Genomic DNA, 25,077 nt, shown 5'->3' with positions numbered 1-25,077 from the left:
CAACCCAAATAGTTGTCATCAATGACTGACTTATAGTGTATGAATATAAAAACAATGTAATTTTTTCCAAAAGATATCCATAGTCCAGCCCTTAGACTAGTGAATGTTTGCAAAACAAAAGATATTAATGATATAATTAAGAACATAGACATGGAGACAATGACCTGGATTATCCAAGGGAGACCAATCTCATCACTAGAATCACCAGAGCAGAGAACCTTACTGTCCTATAATCAGAGAAATAGATATGATAATAGAATTATCAGAGAGATGAAGCATTGCTGGCTTTGAAGATGGAAAGAGTTCAAGAGCCAATGAACTCTAGAAACCAGAAAGGTAAGAAAACAGTCTCTAGACTAGAGTCTTCATGAAAGATTGCCACTTCCTGACAACTTAACCTTAGTATGGTGATAGCAGCTAACTTGACTTACGTAACACTAAGCTAATAAATTGCTGATTAAAGCCACTAAGTGTGTGGCAATTTATTATGACAGCAAAAGAAAAATAGTTCATAAGGAAAATACACAAGCACCTCATGCGAAGGATTAAACATAAGTACTGCCTAAATATTTAAGGAGTTTATAGCATTATTCTATAATGTAAAATATTGATTAAAAAGTTGCTTAAATAAATCAGTGATTTTTTAAATCTCCTTTGGGAGATTGAACTTTGGAAAGGATATTTTAAAGAGTATGATTGTAGAAACATAAGGACTGAGGACGAGGAAGGAGAAATTACAATTAACAGAGGGTCTCAAGTCATAGTTACTGACCAGAGGATAAAGAAGGCTTTAATCCAAGGAGTGTAGGTAGACTCTAGAACAATCCTTTTTTTTTTTTTTTGCAGTATTAGGTCTGAACACAGGACCTTGTTTTTGTTAGACAAATGCTCTATTACTTGAGCCATGCCTCTAGCTCTTTTTGCTTTTATAATTTTTCAGATAGGGTTCTCATGCTTTTTGCCCAGACTAGACTCCCATGAGATCCTGCTACATAAAATTCCCAAGTAGTTGGGATTATTATCATGAGCCACCATGCCCAACAGTGAAGCTATTTTTCAAACCATTATATTATAAAAACATTACTTAGAATTCAAATCGAGACTACAAACCATATTTTTATTTACAAACATTTGTAAAAAGTTTACTATTTGGTAGAGTTATACAAAATTTATTTATTTCCTTAAAGTTAAAAGACAACTCTTTTGTTATGCTTGTAGAAAGATAGGCACAAGGTTATAGATTACACAGCTTCTAAATGGCAGACCAAAATTCCATTCAGATGCTTGTGTCTAGGAATTCATGGTTAAATCATCAGTCATGTTTCTTCTTTAAAAAAATGTATTATGCATTATTATAAAGGTTACATGCAGAGGGGTTTCATGTTTCTTTTAAAATCATATTGTATAATTATCACATAATCCTATATATTCTAAAAATGCTACCTTAACTTTATACTTGAACAGACCAAGAAAATACACCTATATGTTCTAAATTATTTTCTCAATTCATTCATTCAATAATCACTTACTAAGTCTCCTGTGCCAAGGAAACAGAAAGATTAATGAATTTTTTAAAAAAAGCCTCAGCTTCTCCTTAAACACTTTATAAATTAGTGATGAAACAGAAAGTGACAAAATAAAACAAAAATATAGCATGACAAAATAATGTAAACTCACTCAAGTAAAAACCATCTCTATGTCCCTATTCTCAAGAAGTTCATGATTTGGAAGAGGGAAAATTATGTAACTAAACAATTGTCTGACACATTAAATTCTGTAGTAGAAGCAGATTTGCAGAAACTGGCAAGGATTGAAGAAAGAGGGGACATGAAGTTTTGTTTTAGAAAGGTCATTCTAAAGGGCAGGGAATAATATAACTGAAGTTATAACCACTAACCCATTAGCAGATGCCTTAAAATGCACAGATAATAGAGTTTGGATTAAAGAAATGGCAACAAAGGGTTAAAGGTAAGTTTTGGTATGGTACTAAAGGACATCACCCCATCCTTCATCGAGTTATGGTAATGGCAAATGAGTACAACAAAGTTAGAGATAGTTTGTAAATACCAGGCAGGAAAAAAAAATGGTAGAGAAGACCATTTGGAATATGTGTAAAATCCTGGCATCCTGCTAAAGAATTTGTCCTTTGGAACCACTAGAATATTGGAAAGGGTATGTTCCAATCCTTGCAACCTGTAAAAAGGTTATCTTACCATGTAAATGAGACTTTGCAAATGTAATCAAAGTTACAGACCTTTGGGAGATTGAACTTTGGAAAGGACATTTTAAAGGGTATGATTGTAGAAACATAAGGACTGAGGAAGAGGAAGGAGAAATTACAATTAACAGAGGGTCTCAAGTCATAGTTACTGACCAGATGATAAAGAAGGCTTTAATCCAAGGAGTGTAGGTAGACTCTAGAACAATCCTCAAGAATAAACAAAACTCTAAACAGTGCTTCAGCAGCAAGAAACCTGAACAATCAAAACAAAAACAAAACAAACAAATAAAAACTCCAGAAAGGAAAACAGTACTGTTGATAGTTTCTTTTCTTTTCTTTTTTTGTTGGTCGATTGGCCTGAATGTGGGCCTGGGCACTGTCCCTCAGCTCTTCAGCTCAAGGCTAGCACTCTACCACTTGAGCCACAGCTCCACTTCTGGCCTTTTCTTGCTTATGTGGTGCTGAGGAATGGAAAGCAGGGTCTCATGCATGCTAGGCAAGCACTCTACCATTGAGCCACCGTCCTAGCCCTGATACTTTGATTTTAGCCCATTGAGACTCATAGGGGGCTTATGACCTGCAGAACTAAGAAGTAATAAATTGGTGTTATTTTTGAACTGCTACCTCTACAGTAATTTGTTATGGCAGCAAAAGTAAAATAAAATATGATCTATGTCTAACTGTTTCTTAAAAGACTCAAATATATTGATTTAAGAACAATGTAATATGCTAATTTAAGCTTAACTTCTTAAAGTCAGCAATTTTAAAGTATGTTAGGGGCATAAATCAATGTCTTCTTTACATTTTTATTATTAAATTCCTTAGAATTTAAAAGTTGCTAAAAGGCTAAAAGAGGTTATAAAATGTTATTATAAATTTTAATCTTTTTATATGTAAAGGTAATTTTTTTTACATTCTTACAGTTAATGAATAAATTACTTTTATTTTTAACTTACACCTACCAGTTAAGTTTTAAAAGGACTCTTTCCTGGCTTATCTACAGGAAAATTCTAGATTTAAAACAACTAATGTGGTAAACTTTCAAAAGCAAAAATCACTATACTTATTTGCTACTTATTATCTCTGAATTGATGCTCATTAGCACCTGGAAACAGGACTATGTCTGCCTTCTCTCTGGTTTATTATTTTCTCAAAACACTCCCATGATATTATTGGCCTCCAGAAGGATTTTATTAAATAAAAAATAAATGTAAAGCAAGTATCATGATACTGGAAACAGTTTTTCTGAAACTTCAGCTTATAAAACTAGAGGCATACTATACTTAGATTAAATTCAGAACTTATTTTTAAACATTTTCAGCAGAAATCGTAATTTTTTACCCTTCCTTTTATTTTTAATCAGACTCTTTAACATAATCCAGATTTTCTAATAAAATGGTTTTTATTTTTATCAATAAAAACTTGCATGTTCATATGACTACTTAAAATTTCATGAACTGGAGTTGCTTTCTGAAAATGTCCTTTATGTCTGTCTTTTTTTTTTTTTACCTTTGTCCTGTGCTCATAAAACTTATGTGCTGTACTTAAAGTAAGCCTTTTTTATTCAGGTTTATTATAAGTAGTTTTGACCAAGCTTGGTGAAAAGGCAAAAGAAAAGAGAGAGAGAAACAAAGAAAGAAAAATTTAAATGAAAATTAAATTTCAAAAACAAAAAATTTAAATTTTGCAAAGTTCGGTGGAAACTCTCATTTGTGCATTATCATTAGTAGTGTTAAATTGTGGTATGATCCAGTGTCCTTAACTTTGTGAAAATACAACTCTTAATAACGACATGGCAAACCCAAGGCAAGATAAAAGCTAATATGCTTTTTTTTTTCTTTTTTTTTTTTTTTTTGCCAGTCCTGGTGCCTGAACTCCGGGCCTGGGCACTGTCCCTTAGCTCTTCAGCTCAAGGCTAGTGCTCTACCACTTGAGCCACAGCACCACTTCCAGCTTTTTTTTTTCTGCTTATGTGGTGCTGAGGAATCGAACCCAGGGCCTTATGCATGCAAGGCAAGCGCTCTACCACTGAACCACCTTCCCAGCCCCAAAAGCTAATATGCTTAATTTAAGCAATAAAATGAAATTTCTAGACTGGTTGAAAGGCAGTATGCCTTTAGCAGGAGTTGGGAAGCATTATGGGACAAATGAAGCAAGTATCTACGGTACAGTACTGAACTCTATGCATTGAGTATTCTTGGATTTTCCTCCAATAAATTCTCTTAGACACTGGGACACATTTGTATATAACCTGAGAAGCGCAACACGACCGCATTCCTTCACAACTGCTAAGAGAAGAACCTGCTCTTCTGAAAAGACAATTCCTTACTGTCTAGAACAGCAGCATCCAATATAAATATAGTGGGAATCACACATAATTTTGAATTGTCCCAATCATTTTCAATCCCATACATCATCTAGTACCTATTCCCTGCCCTATCTTTCACTGTGCCTCTTTAACTTAGTGCGGGCCTCGATTCTGACTCACTACATCCCATATGGCTAGTGGCCACCATACCCAACAGAGCATCTGCAGAAAAATCTGCCCTTCCGTGAACTCTACACCCTACCAAAGTGTAGCCCCTGGTACTGCTGGTTCCGCTGGTGGAAAGGACTTCGCTTGGCTAATCCTAGAAGAACCTTCCTCTTCCTCTTCTGACCTATTTCTTCCTCAACATCCGCTGAAGGCCAAGATGAGCACATTCTGGGTGTAACTGCTTAGTGTACACGTGGACAGAGACCATTAAGACATTTTCTTCCATCCGTAAGGTTGCATGATTTGAGTAACTCAGGTGCACGGAGTAACCCTGAAACCAAATACAAATAAAAGGTTGGGGAAATATCCCTGCAAAGATGCTCCCACGGGAAGCTTCCAGCGTTCTACCAGAGTTGTTTCGAGGACTGGTGGCTTCTTGGAGGGGACCAGGTGAGGGTGTCAGGGGTCAAAACAAGCCCACAGAGCCTTCAAGAGACCCCTCCTCGTGGAAGCATTGCTACCTGGCGTCATGCAAAGCTGATCACAATCCACCAGGGATGAGCCATTCACGCCACGGAGGCAGTGGGGATCCCAGCCCTGCCACTGCCTGAGGAGTCTTTCCCCTCCGCCCCCCATCCCAGAAACCCCACCACCATTTTCCCTGGGTACCCTGTACTCCGGGGTCCAGACCTGAGACCTGGGGCGCCTCCAGGCGCGAACTCTGCAGCCTGGTGCCCAGGGCGGTGGATTTACCGGGTCCCTGCGACCCCAGCCCTGGAGGGGCGGACTGACCCGTCCGGACACCAGCCCTCTTCTCCCCCGCCCTGCCGAGCCCGCCACACGGCCCGGACACGCGCCTCCGTGCACAAACCCCGGGCTCGCTTCCACTCGAGGCGACCCCTCAGCAAGCCCGCCTCCCAGGACCAGCAAGGAGAGCCGCGGGTGCGGAGGCGCCCGGCCTCCACCCGGCGGCGCTAACCCGGCGCCCCGCAGCGGCGTCCGCACACCCCAGGCAACCTGCCTCCCTTCTGGGAGCCGGGGCACCCGCGCGACCCTGCGGCCACCTCAGCCTCTTTACGCCCGGCCCCTGACTCGGGGCTGACCGGTTCGTGGCTGTCCCGCCAATCAGAAGACAGTTGCTCCGACCAATCAGCGCGCGTGGAGTGTCTGCTTCGGCCCTTCGGCTCTCGGGCTCCGGGCTCCTGTTCGGCCGCTCGGCTGCTCGGCTGCTCGGCCGCTCGGCTGTCGGAGTCCTTCCTAGCTGGGCCCTCCCGGGCCTTCCCCACGCACTGCAGCTCCGTGGAGTCATTTCCCTTTCTTTCTTTTCTTTTTTTTTTTCTTTCTTCTTTTTTTAAGACACTTCCGGGTCCTCTGTCGCTCCGGAAGCCCGCGAGTTCCGGAAGCTTCGAGAACCTATTTTCTAGTAGGAAAAGCCAAGCTTGCCAGAAGATGTTGTTTGAGGAAAAGTTGGCCGGCGCCTAAGGTCAGTGTGCGCGCGCGCGCGGAGGAGCGGCGTGCGGCCGAGGCCCGGCGCGGGGCCGGCGGGCTCGCGGCTCCCTCCGCCCGCCGAGCCGCACTGCTGATTGGCTTCCTGGAAGCAGCGGAGCGGGAGCCTTGGCTGTCGGGAAAGGCAATAATAATCCTCAGACGGCTGCTCCCCAGCGCCCTTACGATCGCGCCATGAAAATAAACAACAGCAACCCGGGAAAAGAAGCAGGAACACGGGTGGGGTGTAGCCTCCCCACGATCCACGCCTTAGTTATCCACAGAGACCAGGCCGGGGGCTCTTCTCCCGCCCTAGGGGCCGGGGCGGCGTGCGCACCCTGGCGGGACCTGGCCCGGCCCGGGATGGAGGGCGGTGGGTTGGAATACTGGGTGCTCGAGCATGAAAATGGCACCGCCTGGTAGATCTGATGCATGCGGCTTTTTCCCCCAAGCTTTCCATTGTATTGAAGGCTCCTGCGTTGAGAAGGATCCTATTTGCCCCCCTCCCAAAAAAACACACAATTTAAGCAGTTTGAGTTTTCTTAGGAGGAAAGAGACACTGAAAAATTTTTTTTTTTTGGTCGTAACAAAATTGGTAAGGGAAAAGTCTATATTATGGATCCCGATGATAGTGAACCAGCCATTTGAGAGTTCCTTGCTAGTGTTTTGCTTCTGGATCCTAAAAAGGGGTGTGTGTGTGTGTGTGTGTGTGTTTACATGTTGGTTTGGGTGCTCATTTTCCACAAACTGAAATGGTAGTGGCAGCAAAGACTTGGCACAAAATGAGACACAGTTGAAAGTTCAAATCCAACATGTTCTGGCATTCTTCTTTGGCACCTTGGGTCAGACTTTTATCTTGACAATTGTAAACACTTTCAGAGCTATAGATGCCTCGCCTACCCTTCAGTTGGTAGTCAAAACACCTTCCACGAATGGGGTACCTACAGTTAAACCAGAACAGAGTGAACGTGGCACAGTAAGCCTTTCTTTTTTCTTTGCCTTTTGTATTCTTAACTTCTCTTATCTCCCCTGTTATCTTCAGTTACTGGTATCCAGAGTTCAATGACCTTAAACTAGAAGATATGAAAAGGTAGTAGAAGTCCACATCAAAATGAGAATGTCAGTTTTGTTTTTGGTGTTTTTTGGTTTTCTTAAAAACAACAGAAAGGAAAAGAAGTCAAAAGTTTCAGGACCCAGTAGAGAAGAATACTAAAATTCAAAGGATTGGATTCTAGTCCTGATTCTGGTTTGCCATGGGCCAACTTTACCTTCTGGCCTAATTCTCATTTTTTAGGAATTAGAAGTAGCACTCAATCTGTGGTTTTAAAATTGTTCCATAAAAGAACTTTTGTAGAAATTTCCTGGAGCCATGCAGGGAGAGACAAAGCAAGCAGACTTTCAACTGTATTTTAACAAGAACAGCTATTTATGTGTTTTACTTTTATAGCGGTGTTCCTGTTAAGAAAATTTAACATGAATCTTAGACTAGATGATCTGTCCTTCCTTCTAACATGAAAGTTAATGATACACATGTACATTTGATTATTGTAGTTTTCTAGAATTACCTGTGAATTCACAACTGGTCTATATCTAACAGATACAAGTGTCCATATTTGATTTCATTTCTTTTATAGATGTACATTTCATATTTAATTCTGTTTATGAACAGAAATCTAACTTCTTGTGTTTCTCCCTTTCTCATGTTCCTTTATTTTATCAAGAAAAATCTGGCTTAAATTACTGTTTATCATAATCTTTAGAAGAGGGAGGGGGTAGGTATTGTCCATTTTATACCTTCAATAAATGAACCTGAAAGATATTGGTGGACCTTTCCATCATCACATCTCTGGGAAAGATCTGAGTTCTAGCCCCATGTTTTCTTCACAGCACAATTTTTTGTTTGTTTGTTTTTGTTGGTTGTAGATCTTGAACTCTGGGCCTGGGCCTTGTCCTGGAGTTCTTTAGCTCAAGGCTAGTGCTCTACCACTTGAGCCATAGTGCCTCTTCAGGTTTTCTAGAGATTTATTGGAGATAAGAGTCTCATTGACTTTCCTGCTGGGGCTGGCTTTAAAATGAGATCCTCAGATCTCAGCCTCCTGAGCAGCTAGGATTACAGGTGTGAGCCACCAGCCCCTGGCTTCATAGCACAATTTTAAAGTTTCTATTGCTCTTGCACACCCTGTGAAGGAGTTACTACTACAAAAGGAAAATGTGTGTCATATCCACAATTTCTGTTTCTGTTTTGAATGATTCTATTCAAAATTGCTTCCTCCCTTGATGATCTTGGTTAGACACCAAACAGCATGTTATCTGCTCCCTTTATCTTTTCCTGAGATTTCATCACAAGTTTCTCATCATTTATGTCCCTTTTCCATTCTTTTAGAATATACAGGAAACTGCTCTCCATTTGTGAACATGACTGGCACCTTAAGCCCAGCTCTATGGTCTCTACCTATGGTAATGGATGTAGGGACAAGGATGTATGTCTAACATCATCTGTCCTTCCCAGCACTGGCTGTTGATCTTTTCCATATATTCCCAAGCAGAATGCTCTTTTCTGTATTACTTTTCACTCTACTCTACTTTTTATCTGTGCTCTCCCTATTTACTTGCCTGCCAATAGGGGAAATAAAATTCCATCCACATTGCATTTCCTTATTATTAAAACACAAAAATCCAGAGCTCTTGAGTAATGGTTTTAAGCATGACTGAACTCCCCTTCTAGTGGATAAGTTGGCATCACACTATTTTGCAAATAGTGGGTGCAGTAATAGTTAAAGGACTACCTCATTGTTTCGCCCACCTATTTATTCCCTTTGTTCAGGTTTGACATTTAAGCCCTTTGGCTGTCCTTTGACCACATATATAAAGGGTCAGGGAGTATAGATGAGATGAAACCTGGGAATCACAGACTCTATTACATGCCTTTCACTTCTTTCCCCTATCTGTAGTTCCGAGTGTGTGGCGGCCTCTCTTGTCTGTAGGATAATCCCTGAGGGGGATTTGTTTTGCATTCTATGGAATTAAACTTGGTCCACAGTTAGCAGGGACTAGTCTATTAACTTCCTTTCTTGTTCCACAGTTTTTCTAGTCTTCATCCAAAATATATTCATTGGTAGCTTAACCTTATAGATAGATAGTTAAATCTCCCCAAGCATTAATTTTTGTCTTCTTATAAGCCAAACACAGATGTCTCACACCTACAATCCTAGCTACCCAGAAGGCTGAGATTCAGAGGATCATAGCTGGAAGCCAGCTCTGGCAGACAAGCCCACTCGACTCTATCTCCAAAATCACTACAAACAAAAGCAAGGCTGGAGTATAGCTCAAGTAGTAGGGCATTGACAAGCAAACACACTGAGTGAGTATAAAGCTCTGAGTTCAAGCCCTAGAGCCACCAAAAATAAAATAATAAATGCAAGACAATAAATAAGCAAATAAGAATAGGGATGATAATACCTATTGTGCTGTCAGATTCAGTAAAAAGAATGAAAAGAAAATATATACTATCTGATCAGTAATATTTCTCAGTAATATTCCTTTGGGAATCCAACTTGATTCCTTTGGGGATTATTTGTATATTCTGTTGTACCACATAAGGTATAAGTAAATGCATGTTCCAATAATTTTCAAGTCATTTGGAATGCTACTCAAGTATTTGGTTATAAAGAACCTTCCTACATGTCTATTATTTTGTTTGTTCATTCTTGAAGGAGGATTTTTTGCAATAGTTCATGTCCTTTAAAGAAACTCCTTGTGCCGTTTGGTACCATCTTAAAGTAGTTGTTTACCTTGTATTCCCACCATCTTGGCAATGGCTCTGCCACTTGTAACCATGTGATTTTATATATGTCAGTCATCTCTCTGTCCTCTTGCTTCATATTTTAGAATAGAAATAATAAAAGAACATCTTTCTTAATAAGGGTGAAATCTTTTACTGTTTAATATTAAGCATGGCCATTAAGTATAGTTATTGCTTATAAATTACTGGTAAATGATAGGTGTTTACTATGATTTTAAACTAACAACTTTTTTGGGGTCATTTTCTTTAATGTTGCTATGACTTTCTGTGAAGAGTGTTTCTTTCTCATGTGTCCTGCCTGCTCAGATTTCTCTACTTTAGCATTTTCCAAGCTCTGTTCAACATGATCATTTCTGCAGCTGGAAATGACTTAAAAATTCCTTCCCCTCCAAAGTTTTCTACAGCACTGCTTGTTCCTATAATTCTGGATGGGGGGGGTAGACTTTTTCTACAGTTGCCTACTGCTTCAGTAGATGAAAAAACATAGCATAGTAAAATGACTTGTCTAGAGCTAAATATCTGTTCATTTTTTGCAATGTTTTCTTAGTTGTTTTGTTCTTAGTAGTACTGTGGATTGAATTTAGGGACTCTACCACTTGTGCATACCCTAGTCCTTTTTGCTTTTATTATTTCAAATAAGATCTTGAACTTCTTCCCAGACCGGCCTCTGGCCACAATATTCTTTCTGCCTTCCAACCAAATGGTACTACAGGTGTGTGCCACCATTTCAAGCTTGTTTTTTATGTAAAACCTCACTAATTTGCCAGGGTTGGCCTCAAACTACTATCCTCCTCTGTGTACAGGTATGTGCCACAATTCTAGGTCCAAAATTTCTCCCATAAAGACTCAAATACAACCTTGCTAAAAGACTGTAAGAACCTTGCTTTTTATTTAAAAGCGTAGGTATGAAACTAAGCCAAAGTATTATAAATTCTGTTTTCAATTTAATTACCCAAAAAATAATACTGTAGCTAAGATAAATCCCTCAGTTTATTGTGTAAGACTAATTGTAGTCTTGAAAATTATAATATTTACTTTGAATTTCCTCCTTGAAATGAAGAGAACTATTTTCCCCTCTCCTTTCTATTTATCATTACTCATCTTTGCAAGAAATATATACTTTTTTTAAGGTTAGCTCTGGTATATATACTATCCTGCAAAGAGAAAAATCTTGAAAGTTTCTTGAGAATTGCATTGAACTTAAGAAAAATTTAGAATCAAATTTTCTCAGTTTAAAAATATTCCATGTCATGGCTAAATCCAAATGTAACTGAGTGGGATATATAACATCAGTGATCTGTGAACTGTTGAGACAGTTTATATATGGTTAAGGCAGGAACAGAACAGTCTCAAGTCACTTAGCAAGTCTGTGACAGAAGTGGGATTTGAGTTACTGTTCTAGTCCTGTTTAGAGTACCAGAAGTCATAGCATTCTGATGGGTCTCAGCCATAGCTTTTTTCTTTTACCTGTGTTTGAACTGTGTTCTGGGAATTGGTGTCCTGTTAAATCCCTTTTTGATGCATGTCCCATTTATTAGTATTGATTTCAATACAATGGACAGTAAATTCATGTAGCTACACAAAGGAAATAAAATAGTAGAGTATGTAGGTTCCAAACTTAAGATCACCAATCATTGAGGCTATTCTCATAACCTTATAATTAGTCAAAACTTTTAAAGTCAAATGAATTTCTGGCCCTATCATCCACTTTGATTATTACGTTAAGATAAGGTGGCTATGATGTTGTCATAGAAGGAAAAAAATCAGGTGATTATTGTTGACTCGAAAAAGAGCAGTCTGACAAGAGTGTGAGGGTGAATATAATATCTTAAAGATTAATTGGAAATTACATGTTTCTGCTGACAAAGTTTACAAGACTGTAAATTTAAATGTGGAATTTCTGTAGGCAGTATGCATTGACAAATATGTTTAATGGTAATACATCTAGTACTGAGAGTCTCAGAACAGGTCAATAATAATGTGTATATTGATAGCAGCAACAGAGGAGATGTTACTTGGTATTATAGCTAAAATCCATGTTATCCCCTTAATCATAATTACATTAATATTGACAGGCCCTTGACAATACCCACATTATTATTGATAGATTTCTGTCAATAACATGTTTTTAAGTAAAATATATCCATTCATAATTTGTACTATATTCAATAACAGCTCTAAAGTGCATCCTGGAATTTCCCTCCTCCTTCAGTGAGAAACAGGCATATTGTTTTGCTTTTAAATATGATATAATTGGAAAAGGTTTTATTTGGGAAAATAAAAAAAAAATAAGAAAGCATGAATTACTTAAGAATAAGTGTGTAGGTTGTTGTTCTTTATATACACACTTTCAGGGTTGGTTTTTGTTTTTCCTTGAAAGAAAAGCAGTGTGACATGTCTAGTGATAAAATGTCAGCAGGAGACCTTTTTTTAATAGTTTTTTAGTGCTGGATCATTTTGTCTTAAACATATTTATGTGACAAGTTAATCACACTAACCCTAGCACATACTTTTTTTTAATCTGGTCTTAATTTTGCTTAAGCATCCTTTTCACATATCCTTAACTGGTAAACTTCTTTAACATTATTTATATTGCAAATTAAAAATTTAATTACTTTTATGTATCTTTCTGCCTGCCTAATAAATGTTTTCCCCTGGGTTGGCCTTGTAGAATCTAAAAGTTAGTATGGTTTGGTATAGGGGAAAGCGTGACAGGATTGGTTTTAGAAGTTAGATTAGAGGAAAGCATTGTCTATTTTTTACATCCTGAAAACAAAAGACATGTAAATTAAATTTAGTGCCATTTGTTTTTATTCAGTATGGTCCCAACTTTAAAAATATAAAATTGTAGCTTGCACTTTTAAATATTCAAATTTGGGTATACGTTTATGAAACTAAATTGAACCAATAATATGGACATTGTTAAAGCTTGCTTAAATTCTTGAAAGTAAAGTAGAAATAGACTGACCAATGGTTGGTTGAGTGTCAGTACTAGTAGACAGTGTAACAGAAACCAGGATAGCACTGAGTGCTTATCAAAAATAGGAGGGATTTGTCTTTTTGGATCCAAACTATAAGGAAACTGTAATCTCCTTTATGAGTTCCATAATTTTTAATGAAGTTATTACTTTGACTTTTTTTTTCTCAGAAAATTGTTAGCATCCCCCTTGGATATACTCTTGCCTTGTAGGAATCTCCTACAAGGATCTTCTGGAACAGTAGTTTTCCTTTGAGTCCGTCTTCATCAGGTTAATTTTTTTCCATATGCATTACTTTTTTATTGAATTTGTTAAGGGTACAGAGTTCTTGCACTGCCAAACCATGCCATCAGGTTAATTTTATAAAATTGTACTCTGTTATATCTTTTCTTTTTGATGATTATTTACAGAATCCTGCCATTTCCTTGAAATGGGAGCTTTCTACAGTGTGTCCTATTGACCCTTTAGCCAGTCTTTTCTGCCAGTCTGCTCTGCTCTCTTCATAGCAGGTTACTTGTCTCTTTGCTTCCAGGGGATAGATGCAACCACAGTGACAAGACTAAATAATAATGTGTGCTGTTCATGCTGAAACCCAGCCCCAGATGCCCTGGCTAGACCTGGGCCAGGAGCACACATGTGTCAGGGCTTTTGTACAACCTGTTCCCTTGCCCTAAATACCATTTTTATGTTTTCTGTCTGGAAAGTTTTGTGATCTTTGTTTATAGTGTTTTCACATTTCGAGATCTATTAGAGATCCATGACTAGTCCTGCTTACAGTTATGTCCTATTCTAAAAAAAAAAACAAAAAAAACTTGAAAAAAAGAAAATTACTAAGAATTAAATATTTAGATGCCTAATATAAGTATTCAATAGATATTGACTAAAATTGAATAACCTATTGCCAGAGAATAAGGATTCACTTAAACTGTTTGAATTAATGCCAATAATAGTTTTGTGTGATTTCAAAGCATTTATGGCATTTTCCTATTTGTCACATTTTATCCTGTTGCAAAGAAAGAGGTTTCAATAATCTAGTTAATTGAACTTCCCGTTATTTTTATTTCTTTAGTTTTTCTGCTCTTGGGCACTGTCCTCAAAAACCAGTATACCAGCATATCTGTAAGTGCTAGAAAATGGGGAGTAGGATGGGATGAGGGAGAGGAAGTACTGAATGTAAAGTGTTGATGATGAACTCAAGCTTAGATGCTTGTCTTGGCCTGCCTATACCATGTGTGCCCAGTGGAGCAAAGCACCCTACAGTCAGTCAGACTGACTGTACATTTTTGAGTTTTTTGTTTTTGTTTTTTTCTCATAGGTTAACAGTACAACTGTGTAGATGGGGTTAAATTGTCAAAAGAGCCCATAATGTTGGAATATATCCCATTCTCTGGGAATTTCATTGTATCATCTCATTTTACACAAGATTCATATTCAGAAAGAGATGAGCCCTACTGAACCATACATGATTGTACCTCCCCTTCCTTCCTGACCCTCCCATAGGTACACATAATGGTGACATCATGTTCACAGTTTAACTGCCACAATTATATTTTAATAGGGTACTCAATATTTCCTGGAAAAACGTTCTTTTGACATAGGTTGATTAAGGCATTAGTATGAGTAATAATGAAGATCACAGTCTTTTCAAATGAGATTTGCCAAAATAAACTGAGTCTTTTTGTTTTTATGTCTATCCCAAGCCAAAGTAGTAACAATGTTCTAATAAGTATTCTTTATACTTTCTAAGCCACTTTCATAACATTAGCTAATTTAATCTCAGCACCCTTGTTAGGTAGCTATTATTTGTAACTCTTCAGAGAAGAATCTAAGGCTAGTGAATTCGTTTTAAGATCATGTAGCAATTAAGTGACAGAACGAGAATTTAAATCCAAGTCTGTTTGATTTTAAATCTGCTGCTTTCTACTTTATTACAGTTGCCTAATGGAATATAGCAATAGAGAATGTAGGAGAGGTATTCCACTTTAATAAACTACGGTATGTAATGGGAAGTGTTTGTTCTATGTTTAAAAGAAGTCACAAAAAAATGACTAAAACTTGGAAAATAAAACCTAAAACACACACACACACACACACACACACAAAACCAGAAATTATTCATCTGGAAGAGCAAAAGCTGAAGAGCAGTTTAATAATAAGTCTTTTGGTCTATTAAAGAGTTACGTACGAACGAGATCAAGCCCAGCTGTTCCTAATCTATACTGAGGCCAGGCCTGGGAGGGAAAAAAAAGAAAGAAAAAAATGTTAAACTATAACAGAAGGGATAAGAAAGAATTTTTTATAAGTATTGTTAAAATTTGGATCTGTTAGAGACTTTGTTAAGTGTCCTTTTCTGGCAGTCATTACAAATTCCTGTCTTTACTAAATGTTCTCGATTAGAGTTCCTCCAGAAATAGATGATACCTCTGAGAAACTATTCCCTTTACTGCTTTCTCACAAAATATCAGTGTAGGACCTGAAAGAGGGATACCTTTCCTAACCATACACTTCATCTAGACAAGCACTCATAGTATTCAGCTGTCATATTGACTGGTCATCAAATCACTCACTCTGTTTCATGGAAGTTCTACAAACATTTATTAAGCAGCTACTGTGAGCCCCACAGTATGGTCATTGTTAGAGCTTCAAGATTAATAAAGTATTTTTTTAGCAATAATCTGAAACTGTTATAATTGTAGTACTTGAGTGGACCCAATGGCCTTTTAAGACAAGCCAAACATTTTTTCTGGTACTTCACTGTAAAAGCTGTCTTGGGGGCTGGGAAGGTGGCTCAGTGATAGAGCGCTTGCCTTGCATGCCTGAGGCCCTGGGTTCAATTCCTCAGCACCACATAAAGCAAAAAGCCAGAAGTGGAACTGTGGCTCAAGTGGTAGAGCGTTGGCCTTGAGCTGAAGAGCTGAGGGACAGCACCCAGGCCTGGAGTTCAGGCCCCACGACCAGACCCCCAAAAAAAACAAAAACTGTCTTGTAATGCGGACATGGGTGTGTTGAACTTACATTGGTGACTGGTTGTGCTGGACTTACATTGGTGACTTACATTAATGTCTAGTGTCAGCAGAGCTTTCCAAGAGTAGTTTGACGATAAAATAGTTTCTTTACTGACCAGAGAACATGTAATCGGGACAAGGTGCAGAATTAATTAAGCTACATTCAACACAAAACAAATGATTATAGAATATTACTTGAGGAAAACTGGTTAAAATTATCAAAGTCACTGAAAATGTGGCAGGTGCTTTGAGAAATTTGAGTTAAGGTAAAGCCAGCCATTAGTAGCTCACGCCTACAATCCTAGCTGTTCAGTAGGCTGAGTTCTGAGGATCAAGGTTAGAAGCCAATCCCAGCAGACAAAATCAAGAGACTCTTAATTCCACATAAACAGCAAAATGTAGGAGTTGAGGCTATGGCTCAATTGGTAGAATGACAGCCTTCAAGGAAAAACCTAAGCAAAAGTGCAAGGCCCTGAATTCAAGCACCAGTCATGGTATGAAAGAAAAGAAGGAAAGGGATGGGGAGGAAGAAGGAGAAGGTATTTTTCCTTCACTCAATTACATTCAAGATAGGAAAGAGTTCTTGATTATAGCCATTCTAACTGGGGTAAGGTGGAATCTCAATGTTGTTTTCATTTGCATTTCTTTTATGGCTAGAGAGGTTGAACCTTTCTTCATGTGTCTTGGCCATTCTTATTTCCTCTTCAGAGAAGTTTCTCTTTAAGTCTTTAGCCATCTTATTTATCGAGCAGTTGTTTCTTTGAGGATTTGTTGTTGGAGTATTTAATTTTTTAAGTTCCAAGTATATTTTAAATATGAGACCTTTGTCGGTTGTATGGCTAGTGAAGAACTTCTCCCAATCCGTGGATTGATCTTGCTAGCTATGTCCTTTGCGATGCTGAAGCTCTGAAAAGAGCAGATGCTGGAGGGGATGTGGACTGAAGGGAACCCTATTGCATTGTTGGTGGGAGTGTAAACTTGTTCAACCACTTTAGAAACTAGTATGGAGGTTCCTCAAAAGACTCCACATAGAGCTCCCCTATGACTCAGCAATCCCACTTTTGGGCATTTACCCGAATGATCACAAACAAGACCATACCAAAGCTACCAGCACAACTGTGTTTATTGCAGCATTATTTACCATAGCTAAGATATGGAACCAAGCCAGATGCCCCTCAGTAGATGAATGGATCAAGAAAATGTGGTATATATACACAGTGGAATTCTATGCCTCCATCAGAAAGAATGACATTGCTCCATTTGTTAGGAAATGGAAAGACTTGGAAAAAAAAGTTATCTTAAGTGAAGTAAGCCAGCCCAAAGAAACATAGGTCCCATGGTTTCCCTTATTTGCAATAGCTAGTATATGTCTGGGTCAAGCAAAAGATATCAGATAAGATGATGTTAAGGGAAATGAACCCCAAGATAGGGACACAAGTTTTTTTTTTTTTCTTGCTTGCTATTGTTTCTAAGGTAGTTGTAAGGTACCATGTGATATTTTTGTTGCTTTGTATGTTGCTCCCCCACGGTATAACCCCTGTTTTCACTGTATTTGATGTTAGTATAATTTGGGGATGGGAAGGGAAAAAACATTGTTTAAATAGGGATACAGATTGATCCATTGTAACAATGAGATGTACAAGACACTATGTTAAAAAATGAACTTTACTATTTAGGCAGGGGAGAGCAGGAGGGAGGGGATGGTAGGGGAAAAGCAAAGGAGCAGGCAACAGTGCTTGATAAGAAATGTACTCATTACCTTTCTCATGTAATTGTAACCCCTCTGTACAGTATTTTTCACAATAAAAAAACTTATTTTAAAAAACTTATTTTTAAAAAATGTACTCATTACCTTGTGCATGTAACTGTAACCCTTCTGTACAGCATTTTCACAATAGAAAATTTAATTTTAAAAAAGATAGGGAAAAAGGATGTGTATTTTCATAACTGACTGGGATCACAGATCACATGGAGGAGGCAGAGTTTTAAAATGCTAATAATTAATGGAAATGGGAATAGTTTTGAAGATGTCATGGAGAATATTGAAATAGAGTTGGAATGTGAATTACAAATAGTTGGGGGCAATTGGACTAGCTGAGAAGGAAGGCAACTGTTTTATAGCATATGAAAGGGGCACAAAGGCAGTAATTAAAACATTTCATCGGGACACGATGAGTTATACAGTTTCAGAGATGGAGACAGGTTTGGGCTACTTTGTGTCCAACATCCCTACTTTGTCACAGGAGTAACAATGAAGTAAGAAGAATTCATTCAGTAAGAATGGGCAAATAATTTATATTTGGATTAGTTTACACAGTTTATATTGTTTTTTAGCTTCTGGTACATGAGTGATATAATCAAATTATAATTTGTTAGCTGCATAACAAAATGAGAAAAGCAGTGTGTGTATATGTTTGTAAACCTTCCCCTATTGAGATGTTTTTACTTTGAAATGTTATTACTTTAGTTGGCTGTTTATCCTTCTGCCTCCCTTTCTGTACCTTAGAATTTTTAAATAATAACAAAGACAGCTGTATTTCTGCAAACACCTATTATGACTAGGACATTTGTAGAATTAGTGAATGATCTTTAATGTCACATTACTTAGTAGAAAGGATTGAGTCAGTGAAAACTTTGTAACAGCTCCTGTAGATATAGAGTTGAGAACTAGCCTGAAATGACTCTAACAGAGGGCTGACATGTAGCTTGAGATGTCTGGGTGGATAGCTTTAAAAAGAAGTATGAATTTTGTTTTGAATTAGACTAGTCCAGGACTTTCTAACATCACCAGACAGTTTTTTGGAAGTGTGAATTCCCATTGCAGATCTACTATATCCGAAATTATAGGAATGAGGCCCAGTAATCTAACATGCTATAAGTCATTCTGATGAACTACTAATGTTGAAAACTACTAGATTAGAGGAATAATGAGAATACAGAATTGTGATACTGAAGACCACACTACAGATTGAATGCTTAAAGATAATATACATATTTATCATGGATATGACTGAATACATCTCAGTGAAAAGCTATTATAATAAGATTTAACATTAGAAACAAAGCTGAATATATTGTAAGTAGACATGATCTATTTGTTTAGACCACTTCCCTCCTAATTTTAGCATTTAATTAAGTAAAGCAAACTGAATTAGTCATTCCTCAAATGTCTTGAACATACAAAAAAACACCACCCAGACTTTCTCTCCCACATTTATATAACCTCCTACTGAACTTTTTCACTTCATACAAACTGTATATCTTGAAAATTGCATATAGTATCTTTTCCTTCAAACATTGTACCACTGTATGATTTTCCTATTTCAGAGTGCTGGATCACCCTCTAGTTACTCCAATCACCTCTACTACCTTGTAGCTTTCAGTGATGACCTTTTCTTCATTCTCATTTAGACCATAATTTATTCACCATTATTTTAATGGCCTCTTAACTGATCATACTATTTCCAGTCCTTTTCACAGCCTCTAATCCACTCTCCTGGTGGCCAGATCTGATTTGTTCTTGGTTACAGCTCTTCAATGGGTCTCTTTTACCTTCTTTATGAAATGAATCCTCCTTAGCTCAGCTATTAGGGCCTTTGGGTCCTATCTAGCTTTCTGCTCATTCTTGGACTCCCCTCTTCACCCCCCCCTGGCCTTTCCTTCTATTTGGAATAGTTTTGCTTTCCTTTACCTTAAGGACACTGAAAATCCTTCCCAAAGGCTGCTGAGATACTACCTGTCCAAGTACCTGGCTCTTATCTTCTAAAGTACATTGGAAGCATAGTGCCCTGAATTTCCCTTTATCACTTACCACATCTCACTGTGTTTGCATGATTATGAAGCAAAACTTTATGTCTCCCACTCCAATAGAGTATAAACTGCACAGGGATTGAGACTGTCATAGTCTTGTATCATTGCTTGTAGCACATTGGCTGGTAGATAGCAATTGTACCATGGGCATGGTAAACTAAATAATTAGCAGTATTCTGGTATGGTAATTGGAAATGACTTTAAAGGTTAATGGGTGGAACTTGTATTTTCTACATCAGACTTCCTTTTTATTCATTTATCTGTTCATCTAGTATTTTGTATAATGTGCTTTGTGTACCAGGAACTGTGATAGTTGGTATGATTCAACCGTGAGATTACCCAAATAGCCATTATAGCAGTGCATAGTCATGGTATGTGTACTTATCCTCTAGTGAAGGAAGTAGATAATTCAAAAGTAATTTATGTACAGAGCATAGATGCCAGGAAGGAAGAAGACTAGAATGCCAAGCGACCAGTGAGATTTGGAGAGGCAGGAAGAAATGGTGGTTGATCCAATATTTAGTTTCTCAGTTAAAGAATGGGAACATGGTCCTTTCAAAGATACAAGAGAGCAAACAATAAAATCCAGTAGAAAACCAGAGGAGGTGGCACTATGTCCAAGTTTCTTCTTTAGGAAAGAAGGCAAACTGAAAATTAGGTTTTAGAATATTTGCAGTGAGAGCGATTTTTTAAAGGACCAGAAATAGACCAATTTTGTATCATCCACTAAAGAAATGAGAACAACTAGTACTTATGAAAAGGTATGTGGTTTGATGTTGGTATAATTTGTGGAGGGGAAGGGAAAAAACAAATCGTTTAAATAAGGATACAAGTGGACCCATTGCAACAATGAGATGTACAAGTCTTTATGTCGAAAATGAACTTTACAACTTTGGTGGGGGAGGGGGAGGAAGATTGGGGGGGGCCAGGGGAGGATGGGAAGGGGAAACAAAGGAGGAGGCTACAATGCTTGATAAGAAATGTACTCATTGTCTTGCCCATGTAATTGTAATCCCTCTGTACAGTATTTTCACAACAAACAAAAAAAAAGAAAAAGAAAAGGTATGTGGAAGACAGAGGGTAACAAATGGATGGGAAAAATGTTTTAGACAAAAGAATCCATTGTCCTTGGCAATCAGAGTAGTAAAATGAGGACAGGGAACTCTGTCTGTCTCTCTAACCCCTTCTTTTCTTTCTTGTAGCTCCTAGCAAGTATGAGGCAGGGATTTCCCAGAAGAACTCACAGCAGCAATCTCTACTATCATAGCTGTTGGCTATCAGGTCGTGAGGGAGTGGAAGAAAGAGGAAAAGGTGAGTTCTTCCCAGAAGGAACTTGGCATTGGTGGCTGAGGGACATTCCTGTCATTTATCTGATTTGATAGAAAACATAACCAGTGTTTTCCATCAAGTTATTCAGTGATCATTTTTCTTTTTTGTTCTTGAACTTGTTAATCATAAAGTTATCTACTACTAACTCACCTAGGATCCATGGACAATATTAAAACTTACCTCTTCAAAATGTCTTCTGTTGTCAAATACTTCCCCAAATTTAGGAATTACAACTTTTAACATAGACTTCTCAGTCTTTTGACCATATAACATTTAGCATCTTTATAGTAAAAATCACAAAGTTGTAGAATTGAAGGAACTAGAGGTCCTTTTGTCTCTAACTTTTTATATTTCAAGTAAGAAAACCAAGACATAGGATTAAGTGAAATGACTTTTCCAAGAGTACATGGCCACATGTTGAAGTAAACATGAGCAGGATTTGTGCCTTTCTTTGTTAATTCTGTGTTCTTCTCTTAATGTGGTATACCTTTCAAAAGCCTTAAGAACATGATTACATTCTGTGTGTTCAAAGCCAATTTTCTTTTTTCCCCACCCTTATTGAGGTATAATGGACAATGATTACATGATGATTTCATAAAGACACATACATTACATTGCCTATCACAACTAATTAACACATTGTCATCAGGCATCATTAATTATTGTGTGCAAGTGTAAGTAAATGGGATTTGGGAGTGAGGACATTGAAAACCAAAATTCTGATGGATACTGAATTATTAATTATATCTACTATGCTGTAAATTACCTCCTCAGAACTTATTCATCTTGTAACTGGAAGTTTGTAGAATTTGATCAATTTCTCCCTATTTCTCACAGGCCCTAGAAACCAGTTTTACTTTTGGCTTTTATGAGTTCTCTTTTGGATTCCACATGTAAGTAAAACCATACAAAGAGCCCCAAAATATGACATTTGGGTCATGGTTTGGGTTTGTCAGGTTATTGATAAAATTTAAAATCCTAGTCTGTATACTCAATTACAGCAATGACTCCATGTTTGAGTCAATCAGTCATATATAACTAGCTGTTTAACAGCTTCTAGTCCATTTAAATATTTTTCTGTTTTAGCACTTATGTGTTTCCTTGGTGGATTAATGAAATTGCCATAGAATATAATTTTATATCATACTATTGTTCAAAAAGTACCGTGTGACATACAAAACAACCCCTCTGTGTGGTATTTTCACAATTAAAAAAAATGTTTAATGCTAAAAAAAAAAGTACCATGTGATGTGTGTGTGTTTTGAGTTCTTTGTTTCTGAACTCCTGTTGCTTCACAATAATATTTGCTAGTACTTATTTTCTGCAATAGTATGTCAATAACATATAGAGATTATTCATTTATTTTCCTTTCTAAATTTCTTTATAAAATATATTTGAGAAAGATGAAGTTACTAGTTGAAAACTATGCCTTTGAAGTTAATGCAAGTGCTAGATATTAAACTGAAGTCTTGTCCTAACCATTTGAATCATGTTCTCAGTAGTAGTAGTCCACTGTATTATCACATTCACACATTTTTCTATTAGTACTCTTCACTACTCATCATTTCTAGCATTAAGATTTTAATATTTCTCTACCATAACATCTGACCAAGGTCTGTTTACATAAGTAGGATATAAAAATTTCCCTCTCCCTTTTCCTACCTGTCTGCCCCATCAACTGGCATTTCCTCGATGGGAAGAACCAAGGTGGAGGTGGGAGGAGCACAACAAAGCAAAAGGATTTATGTGAGGATGAGGACGTAGAAAAGGAGGAGAGCAAAGAAAGAAAAATTCCAAGTATAAAGTAATTGTTCACTCTACTGCTGTTGTCCAACTGAAAGATCCATCTTCAGTGTGTCCCTGTCAGTTGTTAACCATAGTTTTCCAAGTGTAAGTTGAGGAGGTAGTCCAAGGTTGCAGCTGTTTGACTAAGTTCCTTAATTGTATTTTCTCCTAGAGACCTTTGGAGAAGACATGGCTCCCAGAGAAGAGATTACAAAGAGTACAAACAGAGTGCTCAGAATAAGTCAGTTGGATGCGCTTGAACTAAATAAGGCCCTGGAGCAGCTGGTTTGGTCCCAGTTTACTCAATGCTTTCATGGATTTAAACCAGGGCTGTTAGCTCGCTTTGAACCAGAATTGAAAGCATTCTTGTGGCTTTTCTTGTGGAGATTCACCATCTACTCTAAAAATGCCACTGTGGGACAGTCAGTCTTGAATATTCAGTATAAAAATGACTTTTCCCCTAACTCAAAATACCAGCCACCAAGTAAAAATCAGAAACTCTGGTATGCTGTCTGTACAGTTGGTGTGAGGTGGTTAGAAGAGCGATGCTATGATTTGTTTCGAAACCATCATTTTGCATCATTTGGGAGAGTCAAACAGGGTATGAATTATGTGGTTGGACTTTTAAAATTAGGGGAGCTGATTAATTTCTTGATATTCCTTCAAAAGGGAAAGTTTGCAACTTTGACAGAGCGTGTCCTAGGCATTCATTCTGTATTTTGCAAACCCCAAAGTGTCCGTGAAGTTGGCTTTGAGTACATGAATAGGGAACTTCTCTGGCATGGGTTTGCTGAGTTTCTGATATTTCTCTTACCCCTCATCAATATCCAGAAGTTGAAAGCCAAGCTGTCATCATGGTGTATTCCTCTGACTGGATCTCCTAGTAGTGACAGTGCGTTAGCCACCAGTGGCAAAGAATGTTCTCTGTGTGGAGAGTGGCCCACCATGCCTCACACCTTAGGATGCGATCACGTCTTCTGTTATTACTGTGCTAAGAGCAGCTTCTTATTTGATATGTACTTTACTTGTCCTAAATGTGGCACAGAGGTGCACAGTGTGCAGCCTCTCAAATCAGGAGTTGAGATGTCCGAAGTGAATTCTCTTTAGAAATTAAAATTGTTTCTCTTATCAAAATTGTATTATGCCTAAGTCCTTAATATGAGTCATTCTAAGTAGCGTACTTAGGTGTCTTTTATAAGGCTTGTGGTTTCCAGCTGCTGGATCTGTTCCTTTCCAGGCTTCACTAGAAACCACTTGATTCTCAATATATTTTGTTAGTGTTGATGTATTGTTTTTAAATCATTGAATTTAATTTTTAGTATTAAGAACAATGGAGAGTTTTGTGAGGTAACAGCTGAATAAATTTCTTCATTTTGTAACTTCCTAGAAAGCTCTAAAAAATAAAATAAAAGTATTTTGGAGACTTTGAGATAACTGTGCATTTATTTTCAGAGATGACATAATAACAAAACCCAACACTCCTAAGACCCTGTTGTTTTAAACCTTAAGATCTAGTGTCTTTGTTATTATTTTAAGCTTTTCCCTGAAGCCAGTTTTAAAGAGGTTCAGTCTGTATTTGTCAGACTCCTTCACAGTTGACCTTGTATTCAGAAAGCAAAAATTGCTTAAGGTGGTTTAGAAGTGAGGCCTGGGACTAGAGGAGACAACTGGTCTGAAGAACATTTCCTGGGTTTCTTTCTCTGTGTTTGATTCACAGCTTATGAACTTTTGCCTAAATAATACAAAACTATGTGAACAGTTTCCACAAAGAAAAGGTATTTGGTTTTAAGCCAGATCTCAAAATTTTTGTGTTTTGACAGTAAACCAAAATATAAACTAACTCTATTTAACTTTGAAACTAACACACATTTATGTGTACTTTTATACATATATAGTAGAAATAAATATACATATATAGTAGAACATAATATAGTACAATTATGCATATATAGTAGAAATAATGCAGTTAAAATTTGACAGTATAATCACAACGAATTTCTCAATAGAGTATTATTACATACATAAGTGAGCATTATATAAGTTAATTATGTGTGTGTTTGTGTGTGCCTGAGTAGCTAGGATTACAGGGGTGAGCCTCCAATGCCCAAAAGCATATTATTTTTTCTGTTAAATAGTATATATTAGTATTTAGTCTTATGCTTGGAAAAAAAGCTTTCATATAATAA

The 25,077-nt window shown here is 37.5% G+C and overlaps 1 protein-coding gene across 2 annotated transcripts; it reads left to right on the top strand.

Annotated features, from left to right (window-relative positions):
• The first annotated feature begins 6,067 nt into the window (after positions 1 to 6,067).
• Positions 6,068 to 24,320, top strand: Pex2 (peroxisomal biogenesis factor 2). Of its 2 annotated transcripts, XM_042680704.1 has the most exons (4): positions 6,068 to 6,180; positions 20,980 to 21,088; positions 21,944 to 21,999; positions 23,064 to 24,320. In XM_042680704.1, the coding sequence occupies exon 4, from the start codon at positions 23,081 to 23,083 to the stop codon at positions 23,996 to 23,998; it is 918 nt and encodes a 305-aa protein (XP_042536638.1). In that variant the 5' UTR covers positions 6,068 to 6,180; positions 20,980 to 21,088; positions 21,944 to 21,999; positions 23,064 to 23,080; the 3' UTR covers positions 23,999 to 24,320. The 2 variants fall into 2 exon arrangements, with proteins under 2 accessions (XP_042536638.1, XP_042536639.1); XM_042680705.1 differs by lacking the exon at positions 21,944 to 21,999 and having other exon boundaries at positions 23,066 to 24,320.
• Positions 24,321 to 25,077: the final 757 nt, after the last annotated feature.

Source organism: Dipodomys spectabilis, unplaced genomic scaffold (genome assembly GCF_019054845.1).
Source record: "Dipodomys spectabilis isolate Male_0828 unplaced genomic scaffold, ASM1905484v1 ptg000063l, whole genome shotgun sequence".
Taxonomy (NCBI): Eukaryota; Metazoa; Chordata; class Mammalia; order Rodentia; family Heteromyidae; genus Dipodomys; species Dipodomys spectabilis.
This window is presented reverse-complemented; position numbering and strand designations above follow the sequence as displayed.

Excerpts from the sequence above, each read along its gene's own strand:
- Pex2 (XM_042680705.1), top strand. The coding sequence starts at position 23,081 with ATGGCTCCCAGAGAAGAGATTACAAAGAGTACAAACAGAGTGCTCAGA.